The sequence below is a fragment of the Bidens hawaiensis genome, unplaced genomic scaffold, assembly GCF_021521415.1.
Source record: "Bidens hawaiensis isolate Kalapana, Puna unplaced genomic scaffold, B.hawaiensis_p1.1 tig00033232_1, whole genome shotgun sequence".
NCBI lineage: Eukaryota > Viridiplantae > Streptophyta > Magnoliopsida > Asterales > Asteraceae > Bidens > Bidens hawaiensis.
This window is the reverse complement of record NW_027505285.1, coordinates 114,852-128,020: the sequence shown is the minus strand read 5'-3', so window position 1 is coordinate 128,020 and position 13,169 is coordinate 114,852. Positions and strand designations below refer to the sequence as shown.

Genomic DNA, 13,169 nt, shown 5'->3' with positions numbered 1-13,169 from the left:
TATCTATCATCACAACGTCTATAGGAACCAAATTAATCTATTCTATTATAATTATTTTGGTCGTTCTTCGTTGATAACGACATGTTTAACTTAATAATTTTTTCTTTTTTAGTTTTCACTATTTACTCTTATACTTTGTTATAATTACTATTCAAACCCTCAACTTTAGTTTATTCCTTTACACTGATTTTATTGTAATATTATTTAGAAACGTGGGTACGTGCTTCAACGTTTTTACGTCTGCATTTCATTTGCCTGAGCCTCCTTGGTTTCTGTATATAATGGCTTAAATGGGTTAAAGATCGTAACCAGGTTAAACGAATTAGTTTTTTTTGACGTTTTGACACCCCCGCCGTAACTTGGAGGGTCTTACTACTAGTTTTCAATAGTCGATATAATTGCAAAGTTGCAAAACTGCAGCAGATAGATATACCAGTCTATACGTCTTTACATCAGCATGAAATATAACCTTTCGCACATATTTAAAAAATGTATTTATAAAATCTCACCTAGGGATGAGCTCGGTACCGTACCGGTACCAGTACCAAAAATACCGATCCCAAAATTCTTGAATTCTCGGTACCGGTACCAAAATATTCGGTTCGGTACCGGGATAGTACCGATACCGAAGGTAAAAAACCGGGAAATACCGGTACCGTACCAATCCCGAAACTCAAACCTTGGTACCGATTTAGTATCGACGGCACCAAATCGGTACCGATTTCGGTACCGGTACCAAATTTGCTCATCCCTAACCTACACTCATTAGAGATGTGAAACGGTCTAACTCTAGAAGGCCTCACTGAGGAGACCCATTTTCGTATTCATTTGTAGAAAGGTGTATTGGAAAATCTAAGTCGTTAGCTATTCATCTAAATGAGTTAGAAGACTAAAAAACAAACACAGTTTACCATTATTAGCAATGTAATTTATTGACTATGGTTAAGAGTACACCAGTTCAAAGTTAGTAATAAATATTTTGCATAAAAAGCAACTTAGAAACATGTTTGGAGACAACTTGTGTTTCTGAACAATATGAATTTGCACTCTGAAGGTCAAAAATACTAAGACTTTTGAAGCTAGAACTTTCAAGAGACTACCATCGGACATGGTTTGAGAAAACTGATTTGTCCGGTGAAATTGAATATCCAATCAAGCCTATATCAAGCATGTTACATGTGGTCATTATGTTATTGAAACTAACATTCCATAGCACTTAAAAAGCTTTACATTTTAGTATTGTACGTTTGAAGTTACACTCGAATGCTATAGAAATCCATCCAATTGCGCATATCTTGAACAACCTGCAAAGAAAAGACAAGTACCAACTCTTTAACCATACGCAAATATCCACTTCTAACTCGTACTTTACTTTTTACCTTGTTTAAAAGGAAGTTTATTGACTGTAGAATATTTATAGCGTCTCTTTAACCATATACAAAGTAAAATTCTGAGGATTTCATTTAGTTTAGCTTTGTTAACTTATTTCTAGTGATGGAAATAGAAAAGTATGAAGTAGGATACCATTTCAGCTACTACTTGATTCTTTTGGTTCCTCAGTGGCTGCATCTTTCACTGAATTGCCCGTGTCTGCTGTCTGTGACCGGGCCGGTGATTGTGTTTGTGATTGGGCCTGAGATTGGGCCTGAGTCGGTGTATGTGACTGAGCCTGAGACGGTGTATGTGACTGAGCCTGAGACGGTGTATGTGACTGGGACTGAGACTGAGACTGCGTATGTGACTGGGCCTGAGACTGCATATGTGACTGGGCCTGAGACTGCGTATGAGACTGGGCCTGAGACTGCGTATGTGACTGCGCATGAGACTGTGTCTGTGATTGGGCCTGCGACAGCGTCTGTGATTGGGTGGTTTGCCCCGGACTATCAGTTTGTTGGATTCCAAGAACCACCAGTATAGACCTGAAAAATAACAAGCCCTTTCTAGTGTTCACACAAGTGATTGAAACCACAATTTACAGAAGGAAATATGGGAGGGTCACGAGTCAAATCTCAGAACAGGTTGGGTTAACCAGAAACTTGTGTCCAACTTTTAACAAATATTTAGTGTATATTGATTCCACAATTATGTTATTTCAAATCTAAAATAAAGTAGTTTAGAAAGATTTATGCTTTAAGAGTTTGACACCGCGCGCCTTTGACCCTATTTGAGAGATAAAACATAACATAAACTGACCTTGGAAGTGATGTTCGAATGTCTGGTTGGCTCGCGTAGGAAGCCAAGGGACCCTTTAGTACGGGCTGTTTATTCAATGCAATTTCCAGCTGTGTGGGAGGAAGCTAAAAAAACATGAGAAAATATAACCATGTCAATTTATAGGCTCACATAAATTTAGGAAGTCCTATGAGACGGTTAATAGAAGGGCTGACCTGGAGTAGAACACTGAAAGATTGAGGCTTTGTTAGCTGAGCACATTTCAAGAATCCTACCCAGAGCTTCTGATTTTTCCAAATCTGAAACACAATATCGATAAGATCTTTATTATATAAGGTCTAAATGTGTAATATAACAGTACCACGTATTTAAACATTTCTTACCTGTTTGCTCACAAGACGAGATAGAATCTCCATAATAAAATCGACCTGTATTATATTAAAAGTAGAACAATAATCTTTGGTCAAGAAGCCATGCCTCGAGATTAAAATAACTTGGAATCATATAAAAATAACCTACTTCCTATGATTAATTATTTAGGGCAGCTGCTACAAAAAAGGGGAGTTAAACTATATAGTCAAATTTATCTGTTACCAACTTAAAGAATCAGAAGTCAGAACTTTCCAAAATGCTCAACACCATAAAAAAAGGTTATTACACGTCTCAAGTACCAGATTTCAATATAGGCAAATCCAAACACCCTCATAATACAACCGAATATGCCTTAAAAATAGATGCTGAACATGGAAAAGAGAGTATAACTTACCAGGGAAGGAAATGCACCAATTGTCTGTATTACTGTCCGCATGAACAGCATCGGTAGAGGTATCTGCTCCACCTGATTAACCCATTTATGTGAAAAGGTGTTGATTATGGGATACAATTCAAACTTTAAAAATCAGGTCAAACGATTTAATAGCAACTTGTAATTCAGATAATGTTCAAAAGCTCCTAAATTACTTTATTCAAAACATCTTGAACATAATTTTAGTTATGCAAGTTAGATTATTGATTATTCATAATTTTAGTCGACTCAAGTCTCGACCAAATCTAACCCATTTTGCAGTTGGCTGAAGACTGAACATACCAGCTGATTTAAAACCTTTGCTAGAACTTGTTGAGTAAATATCTGCCGTTGCTGAAAGCAAGTGTTGCATGCATCTGTAACCTGCTTAAGATAAATTATTAGTTAAAGAAAATGTAACTTTTTGAACAAAAGGTGTGTGTGTGTGTGTGTGTAGAGAGAGAGAGAGAGAGAATGTATGCCTTCTTGAGGGGAATTCCATCTTTTTCAGGATCAATTCCATGAATAGCAATCAGAACTTCAGCTGGAGTAAGAACCGAACCACCTTGAGATGTTTCCTGTATAACAGTGTTTCAAACCCATCTCATTAAGATGCATAATTACAAGTTAGCTATTATACGAATTACCTGCAAGATACGGGCAAGTGCAGCCTGAAACTTATCCGATGGAAGACTCAGAAAACAAGAAAAGATCTGAAGAATCTGGTAAACAAACACATTATATTACTGATCTATCCATAGCTTCAGTTAAATTATTATATAATTCTAAATTTTATACTTGTGTAAAAGAAAAGTATAGGAAAAAACCTCATCCTTTGGCAGGAATGGTAATACTGGAATAAGAATCTCAGCATCCTGTTAAGTGACAAAATGTAAACATATCAGTGTGAAAATAGGTTACTATTTACCATGCAGATAACAAACACTATACCTTTAACTTTGTGTCATGTAACTTTTTAATGGTAGCTATCAATTCAGGAGATGGAACTGCCCCATCCGTTAGTGTTTGCACAACCTATTGGAATAAGAACAACTTGTAAAAAAACATTTACCATTTTTATGAGAATAAAAGAGTATATGAAAGCATATAAGACCTGCATCAGTAGATTCTCACTTCCAGCTGGCGGGTCTGCAATAATTTCAAGAAGATGAGATGATTCGCCAATCGTGCGAACTAGTTTAGGGATTTGAACACTGATTGCCTGCACAAAAGGAAAATAAAGATACTTGTTTGACTTTTTTAAATTAAAACAAGGATTTGGTAGACTGCAAATTACTGAACCTGTTTTGCTGCTTTTGACATGTTCTTGTAGACGACTAACAGTTGGCGGAAAAGAGCGTGTTTCTGTAACTCAAAGATATTGAATAACTAACAAAACTCAATCTAAGAAATCAGAATGTGCAGAGAACTATTACACTGGTATACCTTTGTACAAAGGGCAAAATACAGTGACATGCATCGCTGTGCATCGGCTACTGAAGAAGATGGAATGTTTTCAGATGTAGACAGTTGACCAGCCTCAGAGGAACTATCCTTGCTAACAGCATTTACTGATTCAGTTAAAGGTCTTTCCATCTGTGTGTCCTATGTTTAGGAAATCACAAGGTGAATATAAAGTTCCGGATATATTTCATAGTTATATATGAAGTTTTAAAAGTTATAACACACCACTGCTAAATCGGTGTTGGAGCCATCAGTAACCGAATTATCACCGTTCATTGCAGATAGTAGCTTTTCCTTTGCAAAATCTTCAATTTGCTGAGAAATGGAGGGTATAGGATAAAGCCTGTTTGCCACCTGAAGATTAAACACTGAGTCAAAATCTGTAGAAAAAAGACAGCCTTAAACTTCTTTTGATGATAATCAATGACATACCAGACGTATCGCCTTCGTTTGTACTTCCTCCAAGTGATGCACCGCACTCTATAAAAAACTTGTATTTCATAAGTATGTAAGAATAAATTCAGTACGAGAATGTTAATACATATACAATTAAAGGAATATACCTGTAAAGCAATTTTTAAGCAGGCATCTCTAGTGGGTGGTCTATGAAGAATTAAGCTCCAAACGATGCTAAGGCCTTGATGCACTCTATCTCCACTGTGCAGTTCTTCATCTTTATCACTGTTTCCAGGAACACACAAGCTCTCTAATAGTTTAATAACTGATTTTGGTATGTACGGAACTTCGTTTAGTAATCTACTCAAAGATTTGTCAGAGGGTGGGAAAGAATCTCTAAGTGCTTCTGCCACTTTCAGAAGAAACATTTCATAAACGGAAGTTGCTGTTGTTGAAGAAAAGAAGTCATGGTCTGCTTCTGCTTCTCCAAATAATCTATAGAGAACACGTAAGGTTAACTCATGGCCCTGAAAGAATAATTCACTTCCTTAGTATTCACAAACACAACCAACTATATGCTTCTAAGCATCAAATGACACATTAGTTATACCTCATGGTTTGTATAATCTGAGAGTATGTGTGTTTGAAGAAGTTTCCAAGGATCCAACTCCAAAGGAAACTGTCACAGTGTGCAAATAATCAGAATCATAACCGGCTATATTTTCAGAGTTTATTAGAGGTTAGAATCATTACAATATTACCTCAACTCCGAGATATGAAAGTAAAGAAAAACGAAGCCCTGAGCCACCTGAAACTGCTATATGCTTATAAGCATCAATAATGTGTGTAAAGGCTAATTTCTGTATGTTGTCCTTCTGTTCATCAGTGAGGTTAACAACAGGTGCAGACATTTTTGGGAGAACAATTTTAGGTGTTAACTGAAGAGAAGTTGCTGTTGAGGAATTGTTGCTGTTTGTTTCTGCCATGGCTGCTTTTGGACTAAGTTCGTCAGATTTGTCAGTAGACACGGAAGGAACTATATCCACCGATGATGTGTCCATTTTGGTAATTTGCTGTTGACTGTTTTCTTCCAAGTCAGCACAAATAACTGGTGACGTGTCCATTTTGGTAATTTCAGGCATTCCATCATTCTTGGATGATGATTCTAGACCAGGCATTCCATCATTCTTGGATGATGATTCTAGACCAGGTATACCGTCTTCAAGTTCCCCTATATCTATATCTTCAGATGGAATACCTAAACCAACAATAGGTATAGAAGGTAAATTATAAGACACTGGTGGGCCCGAAGGTACCAAGACTTGATTAGAGGTCAAATCTGCCACATCACTATCATTTGCTGCAGGCGGTTCAACCTCCATTTCAGGTTTCTGCTGTATTCATTCCAACGATTAGACGACAATAACATATAATAGTATTGTAAAGTTATGTACAAGATAATAAGAACATACCTCATCAATGGGTGTGTCGGGAGCAGAATGTGTAACTTGAGAATTGGTGGATTTTGATATTATGTCTGTCAAGTATGCAGACAGATTATTACTCTGTGCAGCAGGGTGAGACCCGGTGTTCAATGACTCTTTCTCACCATCTTCCTTAGGGCTAACTAGAGGAAGATTTGGCATGTTGGCCATAACTACTTGAGCTAGTAAATCGGCTGAAATGCTACTAATAAGAATTTCTAGCATTGCAGCAGACTGTTCACCCTGCGCAACTAATGAACTGAACATAGAAATAAGCTGCTGCACAGGCCCATTGTCTACATTCTGTTTGGTTGTAGTTGGTTTTGAAGAATTCCCATTGTTGCCCTTCATGTCCTCGTTCAAATTAGGTGTCGGTTTGACACGTTTTCCAGGTACATCATCATCTTTATTAAGATCATTAGCATCCTGTAGTTCAGGCCTTTTCCTAACCGCAGTGGAGTGCACAGCATCATATGCTTCTATTGAGGGTTTTATATCCTGTAAGAAACCAAAATGTTATCACCATTCTACTATAACATTTTTTGACAGCACAGATGTGTGCCATGCCATGTGCATGTTTCTTTTAGAAACTCTTGTCATAATGAGATTAGGTACCTGTCTAATTGGTGAATTACCCCTAAGAACCTGCTGGAGAGCTTCTTCAGCTAACTCACCGGCTTTCATTTCCCTAAGTGATGAAACTAAACGATCTCGCCACTGTAAAAACACAGAGCATAATTCAAAACCAGTACAAAAGGAAAAAAGTAAGTAAACTACAAGGCATTTCCTAGTTTCTCTATGATGTTAAACAACTGAATCAAGTTCAAACTTATAGTGCCTAATAAGTAAAGTAAGAATAAATGCATGCACCACATACAGTCATACATGACAGAGTTTTGATCTGTATTTCCGTGTAATAAAAGTAATACTTAAACTAGACGCACTCAATCAATAAGATCACATGTGACAACCAAGAATGTTGTAAACATTGACAAATATAATCTTGATTTACATGAGGTTTTAGTGGTTTAGGTTAAAAGATGAATATAAATGAAGAATGTGGAAACGTTACCGGTGCAGCACCAGGGTGTGTGCATTTTAAGCAGCTGAGAAAAGCATTCTTTAAAGCCTGATGGACACCAGATACACGACCAGCTTTCACAGCAGAACTTGATGGATCCAATCCAAGTAAAACCGGAAGAATACGCCCATAAAATGAAGGCCTTTTCTTAGCAATCTCTGAAAGGCTGCAAACGCATAATAAATCAGTAATCTAAAAAAGAAAATTTGATTATACATTCAGAGAGAAGACAGTAGCATCCAATACCTCTTAATTAAAACGATGACAACCATATTGCTATGTGACTTGACAGCTGGATACCTTAGCTGATCAAGCAACAAACCCAAATTCTTACTGGCTTCAGCTGATAACTCAGCAACATTAAGTATGTGATGGCCTCCACGAAGCCATGCGATGTTAAATTCATCTGCCACAAAATCCATCAATAGCCACACAAAAGATAAAAACACAATTAAGAATTTACAAAAATACCTCCAGTAGTGTGATTTTCAGGTGGTTCAGTAGAAGCACTAGGATCAGCTGTATATAAAAGAGTTACTGCTTCAACGAATTTCAACGCAAGCAACTTTCTCCCATCGGTTTCCGGCTTGAACAGACATTTGGTTTAAAATAAATCAGACTGCATACAGTATGCAGATAAATTTTGCATCAAATCTTTGAGAATGGTGCTTACCTGGTATGCCATTGTATATATTTCATCTTTAAGCTTCAAAATCCATAACCATGATGACTCAAGTGACTCATCAATCTCGCTTGAAAATAGACCCTGCAAGATACTGCTATGAATATCTACGATAACACTGGCATTAAGGGTTAACATTCAAATTTACCTGAATTGCAATTTTCATAAGAGCGCGTCGGAACAAACTGATCCCACATGTGATCGCCTGCCTAGCAACCGCAGGTGTACCATCTCTTAAGAGAGTTAACAATAAGGGTACAATATCAGGTAATAAATCTATATTGTTCAACCCAACATCACCAGCAATCCTACATACGAGAATCAATCAATAAGCATGCAACTAGAGGTGACATTTCAACTTAAAAATAGGTAGACCTGGAATATGATTTACCTCCAAAACAGTTAACCCTAAAAATTAACAACATTGCTACCTGAATTCTTTAAGTTTGATATTCATATTTATTATATGCTATCCAAATTATCAAAAAAGAAATACAACAACAACCATACCAGTAAAAATCCCACCAAGACAACATTAAAACACAAATAAAAACAATTAATATATAAATACGTAATGATAATAATAACTGTGGTCATAATAACAGATAAAACAAAAAATAGTGATCATCGTAACGAATCATAAGATACGCGACAATAATTTTAAATAAAATATTACAACAAAACATCATTTAGCCCTCAAAAACAGATAGATAAAAACATAAACAAAATTAAGTTGGAAAAAAAATCCAAATGCAAAATAGAAAAACATGTACACGTATGAGTATATGAAAAGAAATAATTAGAGTGCCAGCACGAGACAAAAATAAGGTAAAGAAAAGCCCCTAAGACACAATTCTAACCAAAAACTCTACATTTTCCCTAAAGGTCCTTAACCTTAATCCTACGTCTCCAATAATTCCTATCCTCAACCATGTCATATTCTTCTCCAATTTTAGTTCTCTCATATCTCGAACAAATTCAAGGACATATTCGAGGTATTCAAAGAACTTCATACCGCCGAACGGCTAATAAGATAGCAATTACAACCGAAGAAATAATAAGTAGTTGGCCATGGACTTGGATACCCCCAATTTTCAATGAAAATGTTGGCCTACTTCCACAGAGGTGCACGTCTAGCAAACGATGTCTATAGTAATGTTTTCTACGGAAATATTATGTAACAGGACCTTTAAAGAACTAAAGTCAGGCAGGCAGGCATTATGATTAGAATCCTAATGTAAAGAGATAATAATAATAATAATAATAATAATAATAATAATAATAATAATAATAATAATAATAATAATTAGTTAGTTACTCTGCAACGAATCTGCGAACAGGACTGGAGCGATCGGTGTGGAGATCGAGGAGGTGAGGGAAGAAGTGAGTGAGCAAGTGAGGGTCTTCTGCCAGGCTGAATTCATCTTTGAGCTTACGTAACGTCTCCAGCTTCGACGGGATATCACTGGAGAATTTGGCCGACTCAATCAGCCCAGAAAACCTCTCCATCGAAATCATTCCAACCATCACTTACTTAACTAACACTCATGAATCAACCCTAATGCTAATTTGTGTGTCTGTGACAACTCTCGATTGGATGTGAGCTCTCGGTCTCACCAGCTCAAACGAACAGACTCACCTTCCAACGGTGTGTAGCTTTCTAGGGTTGCAGATTTTTTTTTTTTTTAATTTCAATTTTATAAAATAAAATACTCCACTTAACTAAGTTAAAAACTAAAAAAAAAGCTACATATAACAATTAAAATAAAAATGAAAAATTATGATTTGTTATAAATATATATTATTATGGTTATCAATACCTAATATTGATTAGGCTTATTCTCCAAGTTATCTTTCCCTATTGATTAGGCTTATTCTCCAAGTTATTTTTTCCTATATATACATATCATTGTATCTTATTGTTATACACACGTAATTAATGAAATCTCCATCTTTCTCCCTACATGTTCGTCTCTTATTGTTTGGCTATTAGGCTTGTTTTACAACACGTTATCAGCACGAGTCTCTCGAGTCACAGTGTTAATCCCTTACTGTCGCTCTCAACACTCAAGTCATCCTTAATTGGTTCTAATGGCGTAATCTGCAAATCAGGTCAGCAAATTGAATCCATGATCTTATATATTGTGTTGGGTTGATTTATGGAACTATTTTTTAAACAGTGAAACAAAACTTTTAGAAAAACCAATCTTGATTTGTCAACTCTGTTGTTAAGCAATCAACTTATTTTTTGAATTTTGAGCACTTCCGATTAGCCCATATTTTTGTTTTCAGTGTCATAATTGATCATAATATACTTTTCTTCTGATTTAATGCATCAGGATAATTTCTTTTATAACAAACATTTATTTTATTGATTACATGCATTGGTCATATGAGTTATCAACGATTATAATTATAAATAGTTATTTCAATATTAAACTTGCTAAATCAAAAGGTTGTTAGGAGCTTTCTGTGTGTATTAATTTAGATTTAATATTGAGTTGATATATGATTTTTTTTTTAAGTTTATAACTATCTAAAAGAGTATACTTGCCAGAAAGAAAGAATCTTATGGGAGGGGCGGATAGATTGGATCTGCTTACCATCGGGTAGAGATAGACTAAAAAACTAGATTGGACAAAGCAGCTGCCCTGTCACTGGATAGATAAAAAGCATAGGATCAAAGCCTTGTTCTTCTTCCAAAGAAGGTTCTACTTTTTCCGGGGAAAACAGCACATTATGGTCATGACCAGCTAAAGATCACCGCCATCTCACGAATTGGGTATTACCGGCCGATGGCGAATAAGTCCTCACGATTGAGTTTGAAGATATAATATACGCAAACATCTCCTATTCTTAATAACGTGATTTCCGTTATTCCGGTTCCACGTATATGCATAGAGTTAACATAATAACATTAATATTTTATTTGATATATATATATAAATATATATATGATGATCTATAATAGGTATTAGTTTATACTATAGTATAATATGTATAAATTATTTGAATCCAAAATAAATTGATATCATTCTGCATCCAATAATTATTTATGGCTCTTTATAATTCTGTAATTTTTTGGGTAGAAGTTCTGCGTTGATTAAACATATTTGCTTCTTTTGGTTGTCGTCTTAGTAATAAGATATTAAATTATTGATAATATGTTTTCCATTGAAGAATAATATTAGAAAATAGTTGTTTACGAGATTTTATAACCTTGTTGAAAAAGAAAAAGTATTTTATTCTATATTGATTATGATTAATAAATGATTTTGGTTATTATTATGATTATTTTTTCTAAAATTAAATCATTTATGATTAATATACGAGATCTTATCGTCATACTTATACTTTTTATATTAGACTAAAAATTGGATTGATTTGTTATATCAGTTAAAAATTTTATTGACATATATATTTGTATTTAAATGTTTGGTTAGCCAAAAATACCTTTGCACGTTTTAATATGTTTGATTTGCATGGTTAATAATTAGTATCAAACCAATGAAGTTAGAAAAATATGGCTCCAAACTTTCTATAGATATATATCTTTTTAATAAATATAATAAAGGCGATACAAGAGCGTTGGATAACTAGATTAAATCTTGTAACCTGACATAAATATTATATTGACAATCGTATATATAAAATTGTTATATTTGTTGCTTTATACGTTATTTTTTGTTATACATAATACAATCATGTATTAGAATTTGTAAACTGTTTGATAATTGAAGCGTTCGTCGTATAATTTATTCAAATGTTATATGCTTGTCAAAGAGTAATTTAGTGAGTGCAAATTGTAAATTAATTTGTATGCATGTGCTATAAGTTGTGCTATGTATAATACCATAATGTTTTTACCAAAACAAGAGTAAGACCATTTTTCATTTGTCAAACCTCAAATATGCTCCTGAAGTATCATATCATTAAAACGTATAAAGGGTTTGAAGTGATTTTGTATCTATGTCCGACAAAATTATAAATAAACCATGAAAAGTGTTTGTTTTGATATCATTCCCAGAAGTGAATGTGAATACGCACTGATTGTTGCGATCATGGACATAATAGAAAATTTATAATAATGATTGTATTAATAATGAGATTGACTATCAGAATTATAATATTGGTCATACTAATAATGAGATCAACCACCACATGTGGCAAAGAGATTGATCATATATGAGAAAAAAATGTGGAAATACAAAAGTGAAATCACATGATCGTTTGAAACGATAATACAATATTCTCTCATATTTATAGTCTTGCATTAAAGAAACATACTATATACGATCATAAACCTAAAGTTTATGGGTCATGATTATCTAATGGCACGACCGGTTAGACCACACTGAGTCAATGATGTGAAATTTATTGAAGAACCAAAAGATTCTTCCTAATAATTATACATGTAATATTGCTCTCGAAGGGTATTATATAACCAAATGAAGGAGGGTGTGAATCCCTAAATTTCATGGAATTGAGAAATGGATACACATATCCTAAACATGATACCATTTAATGTTTTCAAAATCGATGCATCGTCTAAATGGTTATCAATTTCACAACTTAAAGTTTGTGTGATTCGTGGCTTAGCTAATGAGATAGCAAGCACAATATTCTGGATTTTCATATTTATTTTTAGTTATAATAATGAATTCGATTCCCAAGTTATTAATAATCATTGGGATAATTGTTGAACTCCATATAGATTATGTTCACAAATAAATTGCTTTTGTTGTGAGACAATTATTAAACGTCTACAATTGATTTCAAAGCAAATGATTATAAGAGCAACAATTCATGTTTGCATTTGGGTACATGCATGTTACATACAATATCATAATTCACATCAAGCCAATAAGTTATAATAATTACTCCCCATTAAAGTTGGTTTTTGGTCAGTAACCAAGTATTTCTCATATAATATTTCGTGTGTGTTATATACTGAAACTAATCCACCACAAGGCACAAAGATGAGGCCATAAAGGAAGTTGAGAATTTATGTCGGTATTAAATATTATCTATGATTATATACTTAGAACCATTAATGAGATATTTGTTTATGGTTCATTATAGTGAATCAACATTCCCAAACATTAG

The 13,169-nt window shown here is 34.4% G+C and overlaps 1 protein-coding gene across 1 annotated transcript; it reads right to left on the bottom strand.

Moving 5' to 3' along the window:
- Window positions 1-797: 797 nt before the first annotated feature.
- On the bottom strand, window positions 798-9,702 carry LOC143612114 (uncharacterized). Its single transcript, XM_077086178.1, has 27 exons — window positions 9,382-9,702; window positions 8,212-8,371; window positions 8,055-8,147; window positions 7,853-7,967; window positions 7,628-7,787; window positions 7,373-7,547; window positions 6,916-7,017; window positions 6,289-6,798; window positions 5,578-6,210; window positions 5,427-5,495; window positions 4,984-5,343; window positions 4,853-4,900; window positions 4,646-4,774; window positions 4,403-4,561; window positions 4,259-4,321; window positions 4,071-4,178; window positions 3,908-3,991; window positions 3,784-3,831; window positions 3,604-3,678; window positions 3,439-3,534; window positions 3,260-3,340; window positions 2,939-3,010; window positions 2,556-2,600; window positions 2,388-2,471; window positions 2,194-2,297; window positions 1,525-1,919; window positions 798-1,304 (listed from the first exon to the last, which is right to left on the bottom strand). The coding sequence occupies exons 1-26, from the start codon at window positions 9,588-9,590 to the stop codon at window positions 1,529-1,531; spliced, it is 4,173 nt and encodes a 1,390-aa protein (XP_076942293.1). The 5' UTR covers window positions 9,591-9,702; the 3' UTR covers window positions 798-1,304; window positions 1,525-1,528.
- Window positions 9,703-13,169: the final 3,467 nt, after the last annotated feature.